General features: G+C 45.7%; 1 protein-coding gene across 1 annotated transcript; it reads left to right on the top strand.

The window, feature by feature from the left end:
* Positions 1 to 1,673: 1,673 nt before the first annotated feature.
* Positions 1,674 to 22,106, top strand: HAO1 (hydroxyacid oxidase 1; the record flags this gene model as incomplete). Its single annotated transcript, XM_084201616.1, has 8 exons — positions 1,674 to 1,810; positions 8,002 to 8,153; positions 14,560 to 14,815; positions 17,649 to 17,824; positions 18,305 to 18,396; positions 20,930 to 21,088; positions 21,364 to 21,433; positions 21,820 to 22,106. 8 exons carry the CDS (start codon positions 1,674 to 1,676, stop codon positions 21,888 to 21,890), a joined length of 1,113 nt encoding a protein of 370 aa, XP_084057742.1. The 3' UTR covers positions 21,891 to 22,106.
* Positions 22,107 to 26,065: the final 3,959 nt, after the last annotated feature.

Here is a 26,065-nt window from a genome sequence, read left to right as displayed (position 1 = left end):
AGCCAGAAAAAAATCTCACCCAGAGAAATTCATTAAAATGAGGAGCCAATTACTAGGAGGGAAGCTGTGTGTGCTGGTGTCAGATGTGCTGGGAGAACTGGCATTAAATCTCACATTTTCCTTAGTTTTGCTTCCTGTGTGCTGATACTGGCACCTTCCGCCTCACCCCAGCTCAGCAGCTAGCCAGCATGGGAAGTGGTGGATCCTGCTAGAGGCTCCAGTTCCAGTTGGACCCCTGAGCTCTGTGGAGCATCCCAAGGTGTGTTGGCTGCATTGCAGCAGGAATTCGGTGGTCCCAGCAGGGCTTTGGGGTGTGGCTGGCATAAGTGGGAGGATCCATAGAAGGTGGCACCCAAAAATCTCACTACAGGGGAGGGAAGAGAAAGTGGCAGCCCAAGTGGCAAATTAGGGCAATTAAAGTAAGTCACCAATATCCTGTGAATGTGGCAGAGAAGCATCTAAGTGGAAAAATAAATATCAGGGTGGGAAGAGTTTTGAAGAATACAGACATTACAGAACAGGGAGAGGGGAACAGTGGTGCCACACTATTGTTGCCGCCAGAAATTTTTGCAACATAAAAACCTTAAGAGTTCATTAAGGTTGAGTTCAGCTGCACATATTAGAATGTTCAGCTATCATGCAGCACTTCCTTTCCCATGCTCCAGGATAAATACCTGTTTTTAGCACAGATGATGCAAACTTTAAATAAATGCAAGCTGACGTGTCCCCAGTTTTCTGCTGCAAGCGCAGTGAAATGCCAAGGTTAAAGCAGTTTGCATTTGAATTGTTTCTGACACTGATATGTGACAAATGCCTTGTGGTGTAATTGTGTGTAAATTGATATTAATGTGCAGTCTGCAGCTGAAAAAATGAATATATACACATGATATACTCCTAATTTCCCTGTCAAACAGTTACTGTAAGCTTGTTTCCAACTCTGCGTATTTTTTAAATTTAAAACAAGGAGAAATCAAGAAATGTTAACCAAGAAATCAAGAAATGTTAACCAAGAAATCAAGAAATTTTAACCAAGTCTGTTACACTTTGGATGAGGGTTGTGTCTTTGAGATGATTTTATTTCCAGCCAGTGAGTTCATCTGACTTCTGAGGAATAACGAGAGCCCTCTGGGTTGTGGAGATGGAATTACCTGAAAATCAGGAGCCGTTTGCCCAAGGATGTCTGGCAGCTGGGTCTCTGCAACCGGCCTTGGTATCCAGGATTCCAGTGGCAATAACTGCAATCTCACCTGTGTTAGGTGTTAGCCTGAATGTGCAGGCAGGGTCCTGCTTTTAGAAATCATCTAAATCAAGATTTTGCTTTTTGGGTGTGAGCAAACTCTTTCTGCTTTCAGTCTCCTGGATATTTTGGGGGACAGGGGAACATACATTCCTGTTACTGGAGGTTTAACTACATATTTCTTTCCTTGCTTACTAATATTCTTCCCTTTTACCATATTTTATTCTGTTATGTTTTAGGTTGGCCTTGACCACATGAACTAAAAGATGGTGCTGAAGTCCAATATGACACAAGAAGTCGGTGTATTTATTTTTTTTTTGGTGGGGGGAGTATGTAGACAAGTTGACTCTTGATGAGGTCCCATATTAATGATTTACAGGCAAAACTCCAGAGTTTAAAGGAGTGGGAATAAAGTAACCCAGTGAGATCTGCAGACATGTCTGGCAAGCCAGTGTGCATTGCAGATTTTGAGGAGTATGCTAGAAGCTTTCTGCCCAAGGCCGTGTATGATTATTACCGCTCTGGGGCGGATGACCAGGAGACCCTGGCAGAAAATGTCGCAGCATTCTCCAGGTAGGAGGATGATTGAAGGCTGGGGTGGGAGGCAGGGGGTGTAAGTTCTGCTTTAGTGGTAGATTTAGTGGTGCAATTTTAGATTTTGCTCTGTGAACAAAACTCAATTTCTCTGACACATCTTTCTATTTTAGCAAAAAAACTCTCAGCTGATTTTCAGGACAACTCTTTCCCCTTTCACTCCTCCACCTAACAATTTCTGTCAAAAAGCAGTCCCTAAAATCCATTAGCACCTTTTGAGTTTTGCCTGCATTTGGGTTCTTTTGTTAACAGAAGTTCTCTCCAGAGTCCTTCAGCTCCAGTATTTAATCAGCCAATGAAACTGTAATTTCTACATTTTGGGTTACAGTGCCAACAAGGGGTTCTTGGGGTGGGGTTGTACTTTTTAGGTCCTTAGTCAGTTTTGCCTTTTCCTTACTTCTCCTAAACTCAATTACTTCTGTGGCCTTCCCAGATGAGAGCTGCAGGAAGGAGTTGCATTTCCCAGCTCTGGGGCGAGCTGGGAAAGGCAGGGCTCAGTCCTGGGTGGCCCAGCTGTGCTCAGGGGTTTCCAGCAGGAGGCCAGCCCTTCACAAGGAGATTCTGTAAATGCTGGGAACTATTCTAAACCAGTTCTGACTTAGACTGACCCTCTGAGCTGTTGTCACAACCTGGGCTCAGGTCAGCCCTAGCCTCAGAAGCACAAGGTCAGCATGAAGTCGGGGGCACTTGCTGTGGCAGTGTCACAAATGGCATCACATCAGCTGGTTCCCTGCTCCCGAATGTCCCTGAGCTGGGCAGAGGGAAGGAGGCAGCTGGAGGCTGCTCCCCTCAGCCCAGCTGAGCCCAGTCAAGCTGCTCAAACAGCTGCTGACATCTCCTTCCTTCTGGGGCTGTGTTGGTGCAGACGTTTAACCCCTGCACTTGTCTTTGCAAAGGCTTTGTCTTTAGTTCCTCTGAGCCTAAAAAAACAAACCATGATTGTCCTGGTTTATCCTTGATTTCTCCCTCTCTGCTTTGCTTTTCTGCAGTCCTACTCACTGCTCCAGTTGCTTTTCCATAGGCTATGGGCCATTCAGCTGAAATCTGATGTGAGTTGAAGATTGTAGAAGACTCTCTGATAATTCATTTAGCAGGATCTCAAAGGTCAGAACCTTAAAATTAAGGACACGCATAGAAAAGCTTTATAATGTCAAGAGAAGACAGCTCACCTCCACTGCTTATTCCAGACCTCCTAGCTCCATGCAGAAGCTGCCATCACAAAAGTTCCCCTGCTCAAACACAAGCCAAAAGATTGCCCTGAGGAGTGAATAGGAGCAGGAGGGGATGGAGTAGCACTCACCTGATTTTCACTGTACCTTTTTTAATGCTTCCAGATGCTCTGATGCTACTTGCCCTCATAAAAGCAAAATGAGACATTAAGGAAAGGACACTCCAAGGAAGCACTTGCAGGCAATAAACTGCAGGAGCAGTGAGTGTTTGCCTTGTAACTGCTGAAGCTGATCATGGTGAGGCGGGATCTAAAGCTGCCAGGGACAGGCTAGCTAAGAGCTGGGCACATCCCTTGCTGTGCTGGCATCAGCAGAGCAGGGAGATAAGGGCAGCTCTGCTCTGAAGCTGTTCCTGACACAGGGATGGATTCCTCTGATAAGAGACCTCCTTACATTGGGCTGGTTTTCTGTGGGCTTCAGGCTTACCTCATCTTTCCTGAATCTTCTATCTGATTTTCAGTAAAACCCTCCAGCTTTAGGTGTTTGAAACTGTGGTGTTTGCAGGCAGCCTGGGACTGAAGGAGATGTTCATTAGCAGTGCCTTGAATGGCCTGCTAATGGACATTAGAAGAAGCTAGTGACATTTGGTGTGGCTGCAAGTCCCTCAGTGCTGGGTCCCTGCTCCTCAGCAGAGTGGTGATGAAGGGGCTGGGAGGTGTTTCTGTCTTTGCTCTCCCTCCCTTTGTATTTATTTGACATAAAACAAGATCCTATTTTCTCAGCACGTGGGATGCTGCCATGAACAGTCCTTAGACCATGTTTGCAATGGCTTCCTGGGAATACATCTCTAAAAGGTAGAGCCTGCTATAAAGACTTTGTAATATTTTGGTTTATAAGACCTATTTGACACAAGGGACTTTGAAAAACCCTTCTTTTTCCCTTGGATGCTGTTGGGAGAAGCATGGCCCAGCTGTTACAGACGGGGCAGTGCTGTTCACTCTGACCCTCACACAGTCCTGGTGTTTCTGCCTGTTCCTGCCTGCAGCTTGTGGGTAAATATAAAGTCAGATGGACTTTACACCCCTGAGGCACAAAGATCACCAAGTCAGATGATTTTGTGAAAGATAGGAGTATGTTCAGCTTCATTTGCCATTGATTTCTCCTGTCAGAAGCTTAGTTGCAGGGTCCAGTCTGATTTAGAAAGTTTGCAGATTATTAAATATTTGTAAGTTTAAATTAAAGAGAAAACCATTCCTGCTTCTGTTCAGTTTTGTGCTAACCTGTAGCTTTATGGTGCAGGATTATTCAGGTGAGGTGTGAGGGTGGAAAAGCAGTGCTGGGTTCTTCTGTGAGTTCTTTATTATTTTTTTGGTAAACAAATGGTTTCATTTCTGGAGAAATAAATGGATGATCTTATTAAGGACTAGCATTACTATTGTTATTAAGAATTAACCCTAATGGGTGGTTGTCTTGCTGGATCCTGCAGTATCTTTGGAACACTTAATGCAATTTTTGGAGCAGCACAATTCATACTCGTTGGATTATAAAAGGAATGTCTTGGCCTTTTGACCTTGAGGTGCTTTGTGTAATCAGATACTGGAGTCCAAACTGCCTGCACAAGGACAGTGTTCAAGATGAGTTTAACACCAGGTACAGCAGCTCTCCCCCAGCTGCCAGCTCTTCTGGGACTGAGGGAAGAACCAGCACTCGGATGCTGACATCAGTGTGTTCCTGCTGAGGCCAGAAAAGTATTTCTTATTTGTAGTTCTCAAATGGCCCTGGCGGAAGTGAGGCCAGAAAGGATGATTTGGGATGGCAGAGCATATGTCAGTCCCTGTGGTGTCTGCCTGCCTTCTCCTTGGGTTTGCTCTGCATCCTGGAATGCTGAGTGTCCTCCCAGGCCTGTCTGGAGCTGAAATCCCCTCTGGAGCTGTCACAGAAGTGAGGGGCCTGCATGGAGAAGAGATTTTTGTGACAAGGTTGGGGCGCCTTTGGCTCGATGGCATTCAGGAAATCAGTCTGGAGCATGCCAGGGAGGGGGAACGTGGAGCAGGCTCCTGCTAATCCACCCTGCCATGGAGTTCCTGGAGGCCTTGGGAGAAGCTGCCTCGTTCTGTCGTGTGCAAGGAGCAGCAGCTGCTGCTTCAGCAGTGCCAGCATCAATTCAATTGATGAATTCATCAGTACAGGCTTTCTGCAATGTGCTGTTACCTTATAGCAATTAAAGGCATTAAAATGGCCACAGAGGTAATTTAAATACTGGTTAGAAAAGCAAGGCTGATGGTGGGATTGGGCCAGACAAGTCTGGGAAGTTCAGGGGGAGAAAAGGAAAAGAATGCTTGGAATAATAATTTAGTTGTGTTGTTGTGATGTCTTTCACCTCAGATTCCACCACAAAAAGAGTGTGAATGGCAAAACATGCTGGGAGGGAAGATAACTTTCCCCAAGGAAAAGCAGCTGTTGCTTAGCCTGGCACAGCACCAGCCCCTGAAGGAAAGTGGAGCTGTAGGAGACAGAAGGGCAGCAAACTAGGTTGAGTTTAGGATGGAGGCTTGGCCTGAGCAGTGTGTCTTTTTCCAAATGTGCTTCTTGCCCTGCAGCATGAGGGGATTTGGGACAACTCGGGAGAGGAACAAGAGGAGCTGCTTGAAAATATGGTGCAGTTTGAAATTTTCAATGTTTTTCCCAGCTGAAAGCAGCCAGTGCTTCCCTCTTACCCCACTGCAAGGTAATTTACAAACAGAAATTTTTTTGAGTGTGGAGAAAAAAAGAAAGAGCCCAAAAGATTATTCCCCCTTCCTTCCCTTTAATCCTTCCTTCCAAACAGCTTTTAGCTGGAGCTGCCTAAATTGGGAGCGCTCGCTGCCTTCCCCTCTGCACACCCCCTGCTTCCAGCTGGGAAGAAGGATGCACTCACTCTCACTTGCTGATTGCAGCACACCAGTGTGGACTTGGCTGGAAAAAGATGTGGGTGATGAGGAGATAACTTGGATTTTTTTTTTACATTCTTTTTCCATAATATGCAGGAAATGTTTCACTGAAGGACTTGGAGGAAGCAGGTGCTGTTTGCCCTGGTGATGGGGAAATGCTGCCCGTGAGCTTTCCTTGCTGCTGTGGAGGGCATTTCCCTGTCCAGACAACGCTGGTTTCAAGTGTCTGTCCAACTCAGAGCTGGAAACACACGAGTTTCCAAAGCAAGAGCAGGTTTTACTAAAGGGTGATGATAGTCAGGTAGTGAACCTGCTTGGTGTTTTTGTGGCAGTGCTCAGTTCTGGCTCAGGAGCACCCATCCAGCTGGATGCTGGTTGGGAGGGTGTGACCTGATCAGGGATCTCTGCTCTGGACTGCATCACTTCTCATGCATGCACTGATGGGAGGATTTTGGCTCCTCCTGTTTCTCTTCCCAGCCAAAAGCACCACAGGGATGTTTTACCTCAGGACTGACCCTCACAGGATGGCTGTGAGATGGCAGTAGCAGGTACCAATCTGAGAAACCAGGAGCCTGGGGAACAGGGAGATGCTTCACATCCTTCATGTTTTTGGGTCTGACTGCATAAATCAGCAAGGTTACAAAGGGATTTTTGTTTTCTTTCTTTGTTGGGAAAAGATAACCTCGGGGCAGAGTGGAAGCCTTCAGAATGAGGATTAGAAAAAAAAGGGAGAGAAAGAAATAATGTTTTCTTTGTCCCACCCTCAGCCCATCCTCCCCTGAAAATAACAAATGTTACAATGGCATGAAAACAAGTGTGAGGAGATGTTCCTGCCGTGTGTGTCTTGGCACTGAGCAGCACAGCTGACTTGCACAGCCACACATCTCCTTCCAAGCATCATAATTGTCCTCCTCCTCCCTGGGGAGCACTGCCTGGAGAGCTGGCACAGCCCCAAGCTCCAGGCCTTCAGAAAGGTGGGTCTTGTCCTGGATCTGCCCCAGGCTTTTTGGGGAAATGTCTCTTGTTCTTTCTAGAAAACAGATTTTGTCTTTCCCCCCTGAATTTTCATTTTAATGCTCAAGCTCACCTCTACTCCCTGTCGGAGGGTAGCAGTGCCTCTGATTCTCTCTCTGTGCTGGTAATTATGATATTATCAATCTCGAGGATTCTGGTGCTGAGCAGTGGCTCAGATTCAGCAGTATTAGACCATACATTTTTAATTCTTCTCTGCAGTTACAGTTCAGGAGCCATGGGAGCCCTTTTGGAGGGAGGGAGGCCTCGGTGAGAGGTCGGTGCTTGCAGGGAAGCTTTGGCCTGGCTGAGCTCACGAGAGGCAGCCCCAGGTGTTGCACCCCCTCTTGTGGCTTCTAGTGGTGGCAGTGCTGTGACAGCACTGGATGATGGGACAAGTCCCATGGCCCAGGTATCCCCAGGAATGCAGTCCTCCTCATAAAACTCTGGATGTTATGGTGTCTAGTTGATCCTGTAATAGGGATCATGCTGGTGTGAGTGTGGGAGGAAAAAAAAGGTAAATTGCTGTGTGTGCAGACACGTGGTGTCCAGCCTGGCTGTAGTAAATGGTAATTTCAGGTTAAGTGTGGTTTAGTTTGCTCTGGTTTGGAAAGGGGAGTTCCAAGCCTGCAGGCCAGGCTTGTGTTACCAATAATCCTGTGCCTGTTGGTTCCCTAGTCCATGAAGGAGTAACTGAGGGAGGCTGATAACTTTCCCCATGTGCACACAGCCTGTGGCACCCAGTTCTGCCCCAGGCATTTCAGAGGGCTGGGAGTCACCATTAACCTCATTGTCTTACAGCTCTTGTCTTTTCTTTCAAACAATACCAGCCAAAAATGCCCAAGGGGTCTTTGCCTCCTTCTCCCTCGCTGCTCTTTGGTCCTCAACACCTCCAGGTGTTGTGCCCTGCAGGGGTTTTGCTGCAGCTCTGGATGGCACAGTGGGCTTCTGTCGCAGCCCCACTGACAGCAGCACACTCTGCTCCTGCTCTTGCCCACTGGGAGCTGTGCATTCCCCCGTGCTGCAGCCCTTTGAAATTCAGTGTGTTTGTGTGTGCCAGGTGGAAGCTGTACCCGCGGGTGCTCAGGGACGTGTCAGTGATGGACCTGTCCACCTCTGTCCTGGGGCACAGGGTCACCGTGCCCGTGTGCGTGGCCGCCACCGCGATGCAGCGCATGGCTCACCCCCACGGAGAGACGGCGACCGCCCGAGGTGAGCGGGGAGGGACCGGGCGGGGCGGGGCAGGGTCTGGCTCCTGCGGGCGTTTGAGCTGCTGCTCAGGGCAGCCGGCTTGATCCTCGCCTTTGTTTTTTACTGTTTCGCTCGTCTGAGTGTGGTTGCCCTCTCCATGAAACGGGGCGGGGAGAATGAAGGATACAAGAGGGGAAAAAATTGTTGCATATGAAATTGAAACATCTATCTACCTATCTGTACACTCTGTGTAACTGTAAAATTGTCACAGCAACATTCTTCCTATTAGAGAATTGACTCTAGAAATTCATCCAACTTCTAGAGGCCTTTGTTTGCCTGGCAAAAATCCTTGCTTGGAAGAGAGCTCTGAGAGCATCGCAGGGAGGCAGTGAGATAAGGGCCCCTCTGGGCTAGAAGCTGCACAAAGATGTTGCCAGCACAGAAGCTGCAGCTCAAAGGGATATTAACCAGAATTCAGATGGAGAGCTGTCTCCTGCTCCTCTAACTCCAGAAGGCACCAAATTTGAGGAAGAGGTGTGGGCTGTGCATTTCAGTGCTCCCGTGCTGAAAGGAAGAGGGCACAAAACCTAAATAAGTGATATTTAAAAAAGAAATAATGCTGTGCATGGCTGGGTTATTCATCTGGCAGCGTTTCCATGCCCAGTGCAGCAGATGCTGGTGTGAAGCGAGTGGAGTTCTGAGCCCTGCAGTGGGAGCTGCTCTCAGTTCTCACCGCTGGGATGTGCACGGGGTGGGCTGCAGCGCTGTCTTTGAATAACACACCTCTCCCACTTGATGTCTGGGGCCGCGCTTTTCCCCTCCCAGGAGGTTTCTGCGGAGCCGCCGCCGTTTCCCCGTTTGTAGGTGCGGGCGCGCTCCACGCGGTGGCGCTGCAGCCCCTCGGATCGCCTTGGGAAGGGCCGCCCTGCTGCTGCTGCTGCTGCTGCCCCGTCCTTGGGCAGCTCCCGCACATCGCTTCCGGGCCAGGGCGTGCAGGGAGCAAACTCTGAAACATTACCTGCAAACGTTAATGCAACGCTGAGAGCGAGATTTGAAACACAAAATTCAGGGTGTTTCTTAGCAAAGATTCCCACTGATGCTGCAGCCCGGCCACATTTTAAGGCATAAATCCACAATGGCGTGCAAGGTTGAGTGGTACAATAGGGCTGGCTACCACATTTGCAAACTTTAACACGTGATAATTGCATTTAATGTTCCTGGGTTTTCAAGCTGGCACAGCTTGGTCTAGTGGCACCACCAAAAGTTGGAATGTGTGGTCCAGTAAACTTATCCATTTGAGCTGGTGAATTTTTCATTGCCTTCAAAGGATGGGCAGTATTAAAATCACATCCTCTGTATTGCATTGGCATTTGGGGGAGAAAAAAAATGGCTTTGGTTTTGTGCTGTCAGAGGAGGAGAGGGGCACTCAGTGCCAAGCTTTTGGTTTGACCTTATAAGATGACAGAAATTAACTGTAAAGTACACTTTTGGTTTAAAGGTTCTCTTAAACTTGGGACACTTGGGATCAGGGGGTTTGCCACATCCAACTTCTGTTCCAGAGGCAGCGCAGGGTTTAAGTGAGCAAACTTTAATTCAGCTTCTGCTTCACCTGCACCGGTTTGCACGAGCCAGGGAAGTCTGATCCATAGCCCTGTGGCTTCTGCAAAGCCTGGCATGCTCCATAAGCCTGGCTTTTCTTGGCTCAGGTGTGCAGGAAGTGCTGTTTGGGGTGGTGCCTCTGCCGTGGCCTGAGTCCTGCCCCTTCCCAGCCAGTGCCCTGGCTCGTGTTGGGGCACAGCAGCTCCCAGAGGAGCCTCCCTGTGTGCCGCAAATCTGCCTTGACCCCCAGGGGTAATACTGGTTCTCACCACGCTGCCCTGCAGAGCAGGGAGGAGAAGAGAGCAGTGACAGCTCCTTCCCTGAGCTCCTGGTGTTGTGAGAACAATGCTTGAGGAATTTCCTGGAGCGACGGGAAGCATCTTGCTTGGAGCTGCTCTGCTCTCCCAGCAGGTTTGGATAAATGTCCCCTCTGGGGGCATGTCATGGTGTCCCTCAGAACTCCCTGCCCTCACAACTTCTTGCTCTGGGACTTGTCAGGGTTTTGGGGACTGTTGCTTATTGAGGGATGCTATCCCACAGCAACCAAGCTGGTGGAGAGGGGTGTGCACCTTCCCAGAACAGGGCAGGGTCTGTCAGCTCACCTGAAGCACCCCTTCATGGGCAGTGCTTTTGTGTGAGTAAAGAATCTTTTCTAGGAAAAACATCCAATTGTCATTTTAAGAGTTGCTGGTGACAGGCCAGCCAATACAACGTAAGCTATTCCAAAGGTTAGGAGAGCCCACTCTGAGCAGAATAAACTGCAGTCATGGTCAAACCTTGCACAGCCTCAAATCCAGGTGCTGCATTTATGTGCACTCCTGTTAGCTAGACTTTAAAATAGTAAATGAATTTTAAAAAATGTCTATGCAGGCTGTAATAAGGTTGCTCCTCAGCTTTCTCTGACATTTGTCCAAATGTAGCAGGAGTCCTTCCTTACAGAGAAAGCTCTCTTGTCCTTGAAACAATTTCATGCACCTTGGCAGTTGTCCCAGTTTTTCTAGGTCTTCCTTCAAGTATATTCCCTGGCATTTTATTTGTAGTTCATCAGTGTATGTGGCAATTTTCCAAAGAATGGATTTTCTGTTCAGTAGAGACTGAAAAATTGGGAGGAAAATTGTTTTGGATTAGCTGAAATGTTTCATTTGATCCAAAACATAATGTTTTATTTCATTTTCCCACTGGCTAATGCTTTTAGCTATAGTTCTGTTTTGAAACAAAAGTGTCAGCTCAGGAGAAAACATTTCCATTTTGAAAAGATCAACACATGACATTTTGACTTAGGTGTTTTTTTCTCATCCTTCCCACTCCAATTTCAACCTCTTTGACTAAAAATATTTGCCAAATTCGATGAATAATCTTAGCCACTAAAGAGCAAAAGCGCTTTTCAGTGGAACCCTTCTGATTCTATGGGATCTCTTTCTCTTGTTTGTCCATCAGCAGATTCACTGTTCCTCCCTGCCACGGCATTCACTTCCCACCCTGACTTCTTGCTGTGCTTGCAAACCAACCTGATCCCCGTGTCAACGGGACCCGCCTCCAGTACCCTGACTCAAAATCCTGTGCACCACCCAGCTGCTCAGCAAGAAATAGCTGAGGTTGTTTGCAACCTTAATTGATCATGAACAGATCTGTAGCATTGTTTTGAGATTTGTGTTTATATTCCTGCTTATTCCATGTTGCTTTTAATGGGTGGTTTAAACGTCTGTGTTCTCACCTCACAGCAGCATTGCAGTTCCTTGGCTTCTCCATGAATGGCAGAAAATCAGGCTGAGAACCCGACTGTGTTCTTGGCCAGGTCTTTGGAGAGCTGTCACTGACAGTTGCTCAGGCTGGAGTTTTTGTGTTTGCCCTGTGCAGCTGCACTCCTGCCCCTCTCCAGGCTGCTGCTGACGCAGGAAGGGTTTCACCATCACCTGTGATGTGACTGCACCGTTTGCTTTGCCAAATGGAGCACAGGAGTGCTGACTGCAAAGCTGTTCTATTCCCCCTGTTTTAGCTGAGTTTCTGGCAGCTCTGTCATTCCCACTTGGAGACGGAGCAACACCTTTGTTCTTTGGCTCTTAGCAGGTTGCTACTGTGCTTTTTCTGTCTGTGAAGCTGAGCGCTGAAATTTGGGTTTCTTCTGCCCATCAGACATGGCTGTGAGTGGGAGGGAGGGATTTGGCCATTTATTATACTTTGTGCTCAGCCACAGTGAAAGCAGCAGGACTTTGTACCCACCTGTTACCTATGTGGTGATCAAAAGATGAGACTGATTTTGAGGTATGAAAATCAGTCACTCCAGAGGCATGGAGGGGACAGTATTCACGTGGGACACGTGGCCTGGGCTGACCTGGCCTGGGTTCCCCTCAGGAGTGGCATGGCCGGGGGACTCAGTGCTGCAGGTGTGCCCAGGCAGCCTGGCATGGCAGGCAGATCCCAGATCCATTTTGGCCACGTGTTCCTTTCCCTCCAGCCCTCTCGTGCAGCTGACAAAATGCATTGTGTCAATGGGAGGATGGCAGACACGGCTCTCATGCAGGGTTTGGTAAGGGCTGAGGGAGGAGAGGCTGACAGGGATCTCTCAGCCAAGTGTGGTTTGTCAAGACAGCAAGGTGGAGTTCTTTAAACAACTCTGTTTCTCGGGAGATGCAGCTCCAAGAACACGGCTGCTGCTCCTGAGAAATGCCACTGTACCAAAAGGACATGGTGCTGATCCCTAGGAATGTCCTCTGGTCCTTAGCTTGGGGACAGTGGGTTCTCTGGATTCAGGGAAAAATGCCTGCAGTGGGGCAGTTTGCTGGGCTTGAGATGCCCCTGAAAGGGAAATGATGGGAATTTGCCCAGCTAGAGGAAAAAAGCAGTTCCCATTCCCATACAAGGTAACCCTGACAAAATTTGCAAGCTTGAGCTGGGCTCGTCTCCAGTGCCCTCCCTGAAGTATTCTTCCTCTGAGCTGCCCATAGGGACAAATTCCATACCCTTCCCAAACCAGGGAAGGAAGTGATGCCCCACCAGATGGAGGGAGGGTGCTCTGAGGCTTCAGGATGAAAAAAAGGCTAAGAAAGGTCACTGCTGTGTTCCCCACTGGGGCTCCCCAGCGCACCCTGTCCCATTTGTTGCTATGTAAAGCACTCCAGTTGAGTTGTCCAAGAGTGAATGGCTTCCAACTGCCAGAGGGCAGGTTTGGATTAGGGATGAGGAAGAGATTCTTTACCTTTCTGTGATCCCATGGACTTCCCCAGCTCCCTGTGCGTGGCTCCTGCTGTGCTCTCTGCGCTGTCACAGGGCCCAGCAGGAGCCTGCAAGGGTGTACAAGGGTGAATTGTCCTTTGAGCAATGCTCAGGATTAAAAGAAGACCTGGGGGAAAAAAAAAAACCCTACATAAAAAACAAGCAACTCAAAGCAATCATGCAATGGCATGAGGAAAGGCTGGTTTACAAAAACATCTCATGCTTCAACTCTGGCAAATGTCACATATTGCAGCAAGAGCATCCTGTGGGAATATGGCTGTAGTAGGACTGATTTGAAATAATAAATAATTTGTAGCACCCCAAAAGTGAAGTGTAAAATATGGTTGTTAGAGGAAATGAATTGCTTCTGTTTTCTTCAACTGCAGCTAAATGTGTGAGAAGCTGGAGTATATTTTTAGAGAAACCTAATTTGAGGTAGGAAAAAAACCCAAGCAAACCTGGCAGCACTTCAGGCCTCTGTATCTCATGGTTTTAGAACTCTAGAAAATTGTCAAAATAAGCTTTAAAAATGACCAAGATCAAGCACAGATTGACCTGGAACTGGGGATTTCTAAAACCTTGAAAAATTTTGTCTGTGAACTTTGGGATTTGCCTGAGAGATCTAAACTGCTTGTGTTGAGCTGGTTCTTCACCAGAGAGCTGTGAACTTTACAGGAGAGACAAGGGGAATTTTGTGAGCATGCTTGCATGCAAATGCCATAACCCCGTTTGGGATGGCTGAACTCTCATTGAACCAAACTGCTTAAACCTGATCTTAAATAACAGAAAAGCACTCTTTTCTCTATTTTTACATGGGCAGCTAAGTTGAAAGGATATGGTGATATCCCATGATTTATATCTTCTCTTCACCAAAAATGTTTTATTGTGCAGTTTCTAACTAAATTTTTGCTTTTGCAATAGAGGTAGATGTGAGAATAAAAGGCAAAAATGGAAATAAATGGCTACCTAAAGGCAGATTGAAGCATAACATTTACATTTCTCCCTTATCTGATGTGGGTTTTGCAATTCCCGGGTTCGCAGCGTTCCCGACGTAGAGGGGATTATGCCCAGTAGTTTGAAGGAGAGGAACGGGATGGTTATGAACTACAGAGGTTTGGGTGATTGCTGCTGTATTTCCAGTGAGGGAAAACTGGCTGGTGGCCCTGGGAGGGTGTAACCAATTTGTTTGAATAAGCTGTTCATAAGTTTCCACTCCAAGAGGCTTGTAATCCTTATTTAATAAAATGTTGTCATAAAGACCACTTTTTAATTCCTCCATGGGCTGGGGATGACGTCTTGAAACAGAGGTCCATTTACATTAAAAATATGCATACTGTGGTAGACCAAGGAAAGCAAGGCTTTCTATAATATTTCTGAGTTTTGCAGCATGTTTTTCCTTTATTTTACAATAAGTGACAGATTACTCCAGAAAGAATAAGTGGTAGATTGATGAAAATGTATCTGCATGAGGTTAGCTGGTACAGCCTGGCCTGGCAGCCGCCCGAGCGGAGGGCGATTTTGGGCAGGCAAGGTGGCAACATCCAACAAGCTGGAAGCCTTGAATGCATTTATTTGCACGCTCCTGTTCAGTGACTCTCACCTTGTGCTCCTGCAGCCTGCCAGGCCGTGGGCACGGGGATGATGCTGAGCTCCTGGGCCACGTCCTCCATCGAGGAGGTGGCCGAGGCGGCGCCGGCCGGGCTGCGCTGGCTGCAGCTGTACGCGTACAAGGAGCGGCAGGTGACGGCGGCGCTGGTGCGGCGCGCCGAGAGAGCCGGCTACCGCGGCATCTTCCTCACCGTGGACACGCCCTACCTCGGCCGCCGCCGGGCCGACGTGCGCAACAAGTTCCAGCTGCCCCCGCACCTCAGGTACCTCCGCTGCTGGCCGTGGGTTGCTGGGGGAGAAGCTGGTGCTGGGGAACGGCCGGTGGGGCTGTGCGTGTGTCTGCCTGGGCTGGGATCTGCGTTGGGGCAAAACAAAGCTTTCCTGGCTCTTGGCATGCTGTAAAAGATGCAGTGTGAGGCTGCAGGCTGCTGAAGTAAGAGACGTGGGGCATTTCTTTATGCATGCATCCATGTGCTCTTGGCTATCCTCAAACCTCAGCTGGGCTGAGCCTGGAGTGACCTGCTCTCATGTTGAACTGGGATCCAGCAGCAGAATTGGCTGGGCTCCAAAAGTGGGCCAAAACTCCCTTCCAAAAGATGTTATGGTTCCCTCTGTGTTGTCCTATGATGCTGCTCTGGGTCCAGGGCCATGTTGCTACCTGAGCCCCTTTTTGAGCAACTTCAACTCTTCTTTTACTCCAATACAGAAACATATGGGTATCAGTCTTTCTAAATTCTCCATGAGGGCAGTTTTTACCCCACAGTGTTTTTAGGACATTTTCTGTGTCCCAGAATTTGTGGCATAATGATTGACTTGAGCACTAATTCTAGTTTCTCCCCACTGTAGGGCCAATGAGGAATTTAATTTTAACGCAGTTAAACCAGAATTTTAACCTTACAATGGTGTTTAAGGGTGCTAACTTGCCTGGCCTTTTGTAAATACAAATTGATAGACTGTAGAGACTCCCCTGAGAAACATCTGCTGAAGTGCTGGCGCAGTTCTAGCAGCCAAGGACTGGTTGGAAGAATATTTACTCGATGGGATATCCAGGACTTGAAGCTCAAAGTCTTGCGAGGTTCTTGCATGTAGGTGTTGGTAACGACCACAGTCTACCAGTCTATCATTCTACCATGAAATTATTTAGAACATGAAAATGAACACAAAAATGGAGAGACAGAGAAAGAAAGACAGCTTAATGTGTTTTGAAGCAGATAAACTTTGAAGTGAGTTCTGGGTGGAAGCTAGTTCCGAATGTTGTCAATGAAATGGAATTGTTCTTCCTATATCTCCAAAGACAGTTGTGTTATACTACACACACATTGTATGTAGCATGTACTTAGCAAGAATCTCATCTAAAGTTTTTTCCTAATTTCCATACTATTCAAAAGGAAGATAAGCCATGGGGCTTTGCAGTGAATCTGATTCTCTACCTCGCTGGCAAAAACCCCTCCAGAGCTTGGGGTGTTGGCTCTCCCCCGTGCACTTGTACTTGCACCTAAGAGATGAAAGTTTACAGAGGAACTGAACTCTGCCCTGATTTCTCTGTTAAAGTACGGTTTTAGGAGGAAAGCACCAGAAAGCAAAAAAGCCCTAATGCATCTAACATGAAAATGTACCGCACTGGTATGTGTGTGCCCTATGTTGTAATTGTGCTAGAGATCTGTGTTTGACACATTATCAATATACACTGACCTTCTACTCTGAAAGATAAAATTAGGCAATTATGAAAATAGCTTACTTTTTAGGAGCAATAGAATTTCAGGGCCTGGGGTTGAGGAGTTCTTGAATGCGAGTCCAACAACCCAAAGACATTTGAGGAAAGCAGGAGAGCGTTTCTGAAGCACTCTGACCCCACCCCAAATATATTTGTTATATTTGCCCAAACATAACAAGGTTTCGAGTGAACAGGATGAAATCATGAGAAATTGGAGTAATCCTTAAAGGTTCCAATTAATCACTGCAGACTCCCAAGTGCTGCTGGGGCAGAGCTTTGTTGCAGAGGCCGCGGTGAAACTCTCCTAGCGCGGGGCTCTGCTCATTTATGTGATAACTTTTTCTTGGCTTCGGGTTTTCAACAAAGTTTCAAAGCAACAACAAGGTGCCATTGTGCTCTGAAATGTATGTAAGGCAACATTCATCCAAGTGTTGATCTGCATTTTGCAGGCCAAGAAAAACAACAGTTATTTATATAATCTTATCCATGGTTCTGTTTTTCTCTGGGCACCCCACCCTCCACAAACCAACAGCTGAAAAGCTGGATCTTGCTGAGAGCCCGCTCCTTTCTCGTTTGCTTCTGGGCCTGGAGCTGAACAGAAAAGCCATGTGAAATGCTGCTTGTTGCAGGCCTGAAATCAGCAGTGAAATCAGCCAGGTTCCATGCAAAAACACTCATGCACTTCCCAATATGTGAAATGTGAGTATTAAAAAGCCCAGTGTGGAACAGGACACAGTTTCAGAAGACCAGGGCAACTGGGACATGGATGTGCTAGAACCTGGGAGATTTTGTTGCTGAAAAACCCAAGTAACAGCATTGTTTTCACATGAGCTTCCTTTCCTCTCTACATTTTACAAGGAAATGTACAAAAGGGACACAAGGTAAACAGGCTGGCTGTTGGCCTTATTGGACAGATGAAAATTCTGAATTCTTTGCAAAGCTTCTTGGATATCCATCTGTTTCATGGAGTATAAGAAAACTTTATTTCATCCCTGATCCCCTATTTCTCTCACAGCTGAATTCCCTGGATTTGAAAAATAAAACCCAACCCTATTTATTTTGCTATAGAAGTCAGACCATTACCTTGGGCCAGAGAAACTTGCCCTAGATTTATCACGAAACCATCACAGGAAGATAGAAAGGCTTGGGTTGGATGGGACATTAAAGATCCAGTGTTTGTGTTGATTATCAAATGCTTTGTCAGGCAAAGGTTTTGGCTCACTGAGGAGGGGGAATCTGACGTGCTGGGACTGGTTGGTTTTGCTCCTGCCCTGCAGTGCAGCAAAGCTTTACCTCAGGCATATTGAATGCTGCCATTAGGGACCATGGTGACTCCAGCTAATCCTCCTCAGACTGTTTGTCTGTGTCTTTTGTCGCTTTAGGCTAAAGAACTTCTCGAGCAGTGAGCTGGCCTTCTCCTCAGGGAAGGACTTTGGAGAGAATAGCGGGCTGGCTGTGTACGTCGCTGAGGCCATCGACGCCACCGTCAGCTGGGAGGACGTCAAGTGGCTGCGGGGGCTGACCTCGCTGCCCATCGTGCTGAAAGGCATCCTCAGGGGTGGGTAGCCCTGCTGCTTCCCAGGGCAGGGCAAGGGGAGGGCTGTCACTTCCTCCTGCACAGTGAGGAACTCACCAGTGAAGGTGTTTGTGGGAGCAGCTGCTTAAACAAGTGGCTGGTGTTGTCACCAATGCCACCATCAATACCATCATGCCAGTAATTCTCCAGTGGACAAAATCATTCAGCAAAGGAATTTCTTACTGATGAGTTCTGGAACATAATAGAGAAAATAAGGGCTAGCAACCAAGGTGGCTGCTGATCCCAAGGCATAAAATGTTCTGCTCCAACATTTCAAGCTGCTTTTCTGTTCTTATTACTTAAAGATAAAACCTTTTTTTGTGTTGAGGCGAGGCTTTGGAAGGCTGAAGCCCTAAGGTGGCCTTGCATGAGCTGACAATGGTTTTCCTAGTGATTTCCTGATTGTGGTGTCTACAAGCTCCCACTTATGGAGGGACACATCTTGTTTGGGCTTTTTCCTAGCTGATGATGCCAGAGAGGCTGTAAAGCTTGGGGTAAACGGGATCCTGGTGTCAAATCATGGAGCACGACAGCTTGATGGGGTCCCTGCTACTGTGAGTACTGATGCCAATATGCTCTAGTAATCTCTAATTTTCTCTGCCTTTTGCCTTCTTGTTTGCTTTCTCTGAACATGTGGAAGCTGGAGGAAAAACCTGGAATAAGTGTTCTATGCCTTAAGCCATGAGTAATAACCTCTCTCCATTTTTCTATGTATGTCACATTGTATTCTGAGTTAGACACAGCCTTTCCTTGGTAGATCAAATTGGAAAATCTTTCAGAATTTTTTTTCCACTCTCCTCTTCTACATCTTCTTTCTTGAAAAACCCTTGTTGGCATTTGCAGCGCACTGAAAGTTGTATTAGGGTCGTTTTTCCTCTTTTAATATTCTTTGGAGGCTTCTGAAAAATTGCAGTTAAGGAACAGCTAAAGGCAGAATGAAACTCTCCATTTTTCTCCTTTCAAGTATTTTCACCTTTGGAAAAGGGAGAGAGTGGTTAAATTACAGTTTTTCCTTTTTCCTTTTCCTTGTCGTGCTACCCCATGACTTTTCCAAAGGTGAAAGGGATTTGAGAATTTCTCCGTCGGCAAAAAAGAAAGAAGTAAAGGAAAATGAAAAAGTATGTGCTCAGGATGAAGGAAAAACCCCAAAATTCCAGTCATCACTCATCTTGCTTCATTTGGTGTGGGAAAGCTGCACAAATAAAAAGAGAATGAAAGGGAGGGGAAATCAAAGCCCAGTTGTGCCTCTCTTGAGTATTTCCAATATGTTCTCGATGAAAAACCTCCTGTTTTCCATGCTGGTTCCCTGAAGGGAGAGGGGAACAGGTCCTCCTGTCACCTCCTGGGAATGTATTCCCCAATTTCACTGAGAGTACTTGAAACTCTTGGACAAGCCTGTGTGTGAGGTAATCCAACAGCAACAATGTATAAGGTTGTTAAAAACATCATTTTGAGGACCCCGTGAGAGCTCAAGAAATACAAATTAATTTTTGACAGCTGCAGCAGAAGAGAAATTTGCAAACTCCTTGTTAGGAGTTACTTCTTTGCCACACCACAGGGCAGAGAGGAACTGCTAAAACTGATGTGTTCCCTGGATTTTTGGTACAAAGAACACTACTTCACAATGCCTGTTTTTATAAAGAATCTGTATCAGGTCATGTTAAATGGTTCTGATTTAGAAACACAATAATTTGCTTCAGTTTCGTGGGGTTTCAGATCATGAGCTGAACCCAAGCTGGTCAATATTTCTAGTGTCTAGTTACACATTGAGGAAATCTATGTTTTAATTATGGTTTGCATCATGCTTTAGTTATTAGAGCACTTTAATGTTGGTACGGTTTGTCAGGATGTAGAAAGTGGTCTCTGGATATGGAAATAGATCCAAAATATGTCTGGCAAGAGAGCAAAACCAAAGGGAGGGGGAAAATCACAGCAAGTGCCAAACTTCAAGAAAACTTTAATCCAAATCTAAAAACAAAGTGCACTTTCAAGTTTTTTCCCCCCAACTTCTAGTCATTTTTATCCATTAGAAAGGAAATGAATTACATCCGTATTTGAAAGATGTGAATTTGTGTGTCTTTTGTCTTACTTCCACACACTGTTTCCAGTCTCCTTAATACTTGGCTTCTGGTGGTGTTCCTTTCCTGATTTTCATGAATAGGAACTATTTAGGTGGCCTTGTAGGAAAATTTGCCCTGTAATTAATGCTCCAGGCTTGAGTTCAGTAGGCTCATCCTTTCATTGGGACCTCTTGCGTGGCAAGAGGAATTACTTAATTCCCTGGTTATACACTTGCAACTTGAGAACAGTAAAAATACTTTCCCCCCATACTTGTATCACTGGTGTATGTAGGGGATAAGCTGAGAAAGGGGATGAGCAGAGCTCAGTGAAAGCAGCATACATGTGCATTAAAAGAAATTACTTCCCATCTTGCTCAAAACTTAGAGGAAAGTTAATTTTTTGTTATATTTAGAAGTTTTTCCCTATAGTCATTCCTGTAATTAGATGCATTTTCAAAAGGGAAAATGCATTAATTAAAAATTTTCAGCCAACTCTAAGTTCTTCCAGTTCTTCTCACTCCTTGTCTGTAGGTACAGTGCCTGCCTCTGGGCTCCTGAGCTGGCCCTCAGGATAAATGAATGGGAAATTTAAACATGGAAGCAAAGATGATTATTTGAAAAGCGAGTTGATCCAATTTCATCCCCAAGCTAGTGAAGACTGGAAGTCTGGGAGGTAACACCACCAAAGGCTTCCTTAGTGCTGCTGTTTCATGTATTCTGCATAAGAATCAGATACTGGCTTGTGTCAGATATGTGTCATGGGGTCAGATGGCCACTTTCTGAGACCCTGCTGATCCTCATTCTGTTTATGTGACTCTCCAAATAAATCTGACCTTTGTATGTACCTTCTATCCTGCAAAGTCACTGCTGGTTCTCAATACAAAGCTATGTTATTTGAGTATATATTTAGGCATGCAACTGCTCATTAAGCTCCTGTAAAGCTTGGATCCTATGTGTAAGACCTGGCTCAAAAAATAAATAGAGTTTCAGGAGCAGCCAAGCTCTGTTCCTGGTTTCTCTCTCCTAGATTGATGTCTTGCCTGAAATTGTGGAGGCTGTGGAGGGGAAGGTGGAGGTGTTCCTGGATGGAGGTGTGAGAAAAGGCACGGATGTTCTCAAGGCCCTGGCTCTTGGTGCCAAAGCTGTTTTCATTGGGAGACCTGTCCTCTGGGGACTGGCTTATCAAGTAAGTGAGGGAAAGCTCAAATGCATGACTTTAGATCCCTGGACTCACTGTTTAGCCCCATTAAATGCACATGCATGTGTCTGTGTGTGCAGAGTGTGTGTGTGATGCACCTGTGTGCATCCAGATCATCTGATTTGCTGTTTGCTAAAATTTGCTATGACCAACCCTCAGGATTTATGTTTGTGCAGAAAACCTTTCTTGGCACACATATACATGTCTGTGCCCACACACATAAACGTACACATAATAGTTCTCATTGTCTCCTAATCTCCCAGGGTGAAGAAGGAGCAAAAGAAGTTCTCCAGATACTGAAGGAAGAGTTTCGCCTGGCAATGGCACTGACAGGTGGGACATCAACATTTCCTCTCTGAAATCACGTTTTCTCAGAGCTTTCATTTGCCCCAGGCAAGATGCTATAGCAACTTGCATGAGGGGAATGTTTGCAATCTAAACAGGTTAGTCTGTGGAGAAATGGGAAAAAGACTTGTTATCCTTGCCTTATAAATGGGGAACTGAGTAGATTAGGTGAAAACATTATTTTGGTGGTTTGTTTTTTTTTTTTTTTTTCACAAGGAGAGCAATAAATCCATAAAAAAGTAGTGGCAAATCTTTGGTCGCTGAGGGGTGGATTTCATCTGACAGAATTGAGATTTTTATGAGGCAGAAAAAGAAAAGGCTTAGAGTGGGTTGGAAAAGCAGGGGCTTGAATTGATCTGCAACTTCTCCTCCAGGATGCCGGAGAGTAGAAGAAATTGGCAGGACGCTGATCCGAAGACACCAAGTATTGTTTTCCAAGATTTAGGTCTGAAGACTCCTGCCTTGTGTGTTGCCTCTTGTGCTTCCAGACAAAATCCAACTGCATTCCCTCTGTGGGCCTCCCCCTGCAATCCCGACTGAGGGAACGCTCTGCTCTGTAGCAAATCACTTGTTCAAGAAAAAACTCAAAGCAAATTTTACAGGTGCTTCCAAATCTCTCGGGCTCTTAAGGAAAGCTGCTACTTTGGGAGGTGTGATTAGAGATGGGCCTTTATAAGCAACCAGCACAGAAACTTCAAGGTGTTTTGCAACAAATGCTGATAATTAAGTTCCATGCCTGGGAGTAATTTAGCTGTTAAAGTGAAACTATAAACAGAAATGCTGAAATTTAAAATGCAAAAGATGCTTCTTGCTCACTGTTTAGAGAAACTAGACTGTAGATTGTAGAGATTAAATCTTGCCTTCCTATGAACAGAGTGTCCTTTCCCTAGTGACTTTATAAGCATCTGGGCTTGTGGCACGTAGGCTGTAAGAGCCCAGAGGACTCTTCGTTGTAAGGAACCAAAGAGCAAAGCCAGACTGGGAAATTTGGGAAAATTCAGCTGTTTAAGTGGCACAAGCCCCTCTGCAATCAGACAGATGCTATGTACATGCATTGGATGTATGTCAGATCCTTGGCTACTGCAAGTCCCTGTAGCCCAAACTGTGCCAGCTGCATCCACCTGGAGCTCCAACTCACATTTTTCACCTGGACTGATTTGCTAATAGTGGCAGGGAAGGCTGACGCTGCCTGGGAGAGTTTGTAGAATTTGCAGCCATGTGCAAAAGGGAAACTTGAACAACTGAGGCATTAACCCATGACTTGAGAAGAGCCTAGTGGCTCTATGGAGTTTCCATGCACACCCTTAAGTTAGATAAATCTTGGTGTTCTTCACTCTGCTCATGAGGAGCATGCAGAGACATGCAGGATCTGTGCCTCTGTTCTCTGAAGAACCTAAATATCCACTGAATTCAGGAGAAATTTTGCAACTGTAAAGAATAAAGGAGGTAAGACTATACTGTTCTCATCTTGGGTAAAACCAAGGCTAGCTCTTCCCCTGTCTCATCTCCCTTGAGGTATGACACTTTTACAGGGAGCAGGAAAAGGCCACACAGGTTTTGATTATCTTGCTGTGAAAATTTAATGATCATTTTTAAAGAAGACCAAAAAAGAGAAAAACCCCTTAATTTCATGGTTTCACTGACATCACCAGCTCCACCATTTGTTTCCCATCAGCCTCGTGCATTCTGACTCTCCCACTTTGCTCAGTTTGAAATATCCCTTACTGAGCTTTAGAGGCAGCTTTGTAATGAGATGATGGAATATTATAATGGGAACTAAAGCTGGGGCTGGAACTCAAAATGGGGAGAAAACCCAAAAGGCCACATGCTTGCCCTCCAGTTGTAAAATCTGTACTCTTATTTACTGCAGAATGTGGTCTGTTGTGTGAGAGTTGCGTAGCAACAAAATAAAGTTTATCTGTGCAAGGAAATATGAATGTTTCTCAGAGAACAGAGAAACATAATTTCTGCTGTTTACTGCACTTATCATATCTGTTGCAATGTGGACTGTGTCAGATGTCAATTACAGACTAACTTCAGCAAGACTGTTTATTTGAGATAATATAAATGTTACTTAAAAGACAGGGCATAATATCTTATGTTTACATGTTTAAGATCTATTTCTAAAGCTCAGAAGATGCAGTTTCCTGTCTTTGCCCCAGCCAGATTGGAGGAAAGTTCTGAAACTCTGTGGCTCAGTAGAAGTTCTGATGGTGAGGAAGCTGTTTCGTTACTTGTGCGTAATTCACCATTTCTGGTTCTTCTGGGATAAGGGGTTTACATTGTTTTTTCCTGCCTGTTATCTGAGAATCGTCTGATTGCCTTCCAGTTCAACCCTAGTAAGACTAGACAAGCATTAAAAACCAAAATTAGAGCCAAATACTTAAAGGCTGTGAGACTGTTAACAGAAAGTAAATTCATTTGTCTGGTAGAATTCTCTTTTTAAAAATATTCCACAGCAAAGAGAATTTATTTTGATTTTGAAACAGCCAAACACAACTACTTCTTGAAATTATTAAATTAAAAAAAAAAAAAAAGGTAGGAATTCTGTTTGGGTTAAAAAGCAGAAAGACTGAGTGTCCTCAACCATTTAAAAACTGAACAATGTCCAGGCTAAGAAAAAATCTATCTCCACACTTGTTTCATCTGGAGAAGCTAAGAAAAAAATCAGAGCACACAGGTGATAGTAGATCTTTCTATATTTTGTGAGTGTTTTGGAGGAGAATGTAAGTAATGTAACCAAAAAAATAGGTCTTTGTGAAATATCTAAGTAGAAAATTATTTGTCTTCAGTAACAAGTGAACCCAACAATCTTTTAGGAAGAATTAGTCATAGTCCTTAGATCAAGGCACAGAAGTAGAGGGGAGCAGAAGTGTTTTGCATTTATGATGCTTTAGTGTAACTGCCTACCCAAATGTCAAATAACAAACATGATGGGCTTAATTGCGAAATTATTTGCTGTCTTCACTTTGGCTCCATATGAAGTCACAAATACAAAAAAAAAAAATCTACATGGAAAAACCTAATAAGGGGAGAACAGTGAGTGATATTTCAGTACCCAGAAAGACAGCACTCAGCTGGTGTGCTGGGTACTGAGAAAAATCTCAGCTGGTTTGGGAGGCTGGTGAATGATCACTGCAGTGCTGAATGGGGCTCTCCAACCACCTCCCAAGATGGACCAGGAGCATTCCCTGGAAAAGGAGATTGCAGCTTTTAATGCAAAAATATTTATTATATGTCTTGTGAAGAGAGAAGAGACGAAAAGCAAAACCTGAGGGTATGAAAGAGGAGGATGATCCTGTGCTTTTTAGGAGGAAGTGGTACTTCCCAAGATGTTCAGATGCGAGGCAGGCTCTTACACGCTGGTGTTTCATGTTCAGCCTGTGTGTGGAGTTCTCTGTTGCTGCCAGTTCAGAAGTTTCCCTTTTTGGAAGCATTGCCACAAAGTTGTCTCCTTAGCCCCAGTGAGCTCCTGGAGGATTAAACCCACTGAAGAGTGTGTAGAAGAGGGCAGCATTCTCCACAGGATATGCAGAAACCACTCAGGAGGTTTGGAGAGGCTTCAGCCCTGTTTTGGGATCTCAACAGCTCAGATCAAGACACGCATTTTTAGCACGAAGTTCTAAAGAAATCAGCCTGTTTCAAAGTAGCAAAATCAGTGAAAGAGCCCCTGATGTTTCCTGATAGATCACACTGAGGCTGGACATGGAGGGAGAAGGGCTCTCCTAAGCAAAAAACCCAATATCCCTCTGGAAAAGCCCACCTTGAGCAGGTTTGGCTGCACTGGGAATATCTTTGCCATGAGAGTCTGGCAGTTTGACTCAGCAGAGGAGAACACAGAGGTGCAGCGCTGTAGGCTGGCTCAGCAGATGGCAGGAGTCAGCCGAGGGCTCTGAGAACATCTGACCTTTCAGATCAAACTGAGGAGGAGGTTACTGTAGCTTCAGGACAGATTTCCCCCTCTCTCTCACTTGCCTGTCAGTCCTTTGAAGCAGAGACCTGCTGCTTTTTGAATGTTTGGAGCGTGCACACAGGGTGGAGAATCCAGTAAGTAAATAATAGGAGCCATAACTCAGTGCAGTGAAGCTGAGGAGCTGTGAAAGACATGATCTGTTTTCTTGTGACCTCCACCTCTCGCTGTGACTCTGGGACACGTTATTGTGTTTGATTTGCACTAGTGGCCAAGTCAAACAAATAGCTCTGGAACTAGTAAGAACTCCACCCCCATTCCCCAATTTTTCAGGTTGAGCATGAAACTTGTCTGTCTTACTGGGAATTTCTGAACATAAATAAACAGACACTTAGAGTAACTTGCCTTGATAAATGGGCAGTGTAGGTCGGGGCCTGCTGGATATGCAGGCGACTCAAAGATGAAGCAGAGCTGGGGAAGTAGGCAGGAATGGCTCTGCTTTTCTTGGCTTCTCAAATGGTTTTCAGGCTGAAATCAAATACTTGAGTGCATGAGGAAAGCTGGCTTCTGAAGTCATGATTTTGCACTGAACCTCACTGTAAGGATATCTCTTATAAAGCTACTTTTGATGTGGAAATTTGGCTCCAAACCACACTGAAGGCCATTATAAATAACCACTTCATCACAGGACACACAGAAGTTGGCTTCCT

The sequence above is a fragment of the Fringilla coelebs genome (assembly GCF_963513975.1).
Source record: "Fringilla coelebs genome assembly, chromosome: 3".
In the NCBI taxonomy this organism is placed as follows: Eukaryota; Metazoa; Chordata; class Aves; order Passeriformes; family Fringillidae; genus Fringilla; species Fringilla coelebs.
This window is presented reverse-complemented; position numbering and strand designations above follow the sequence as displayed.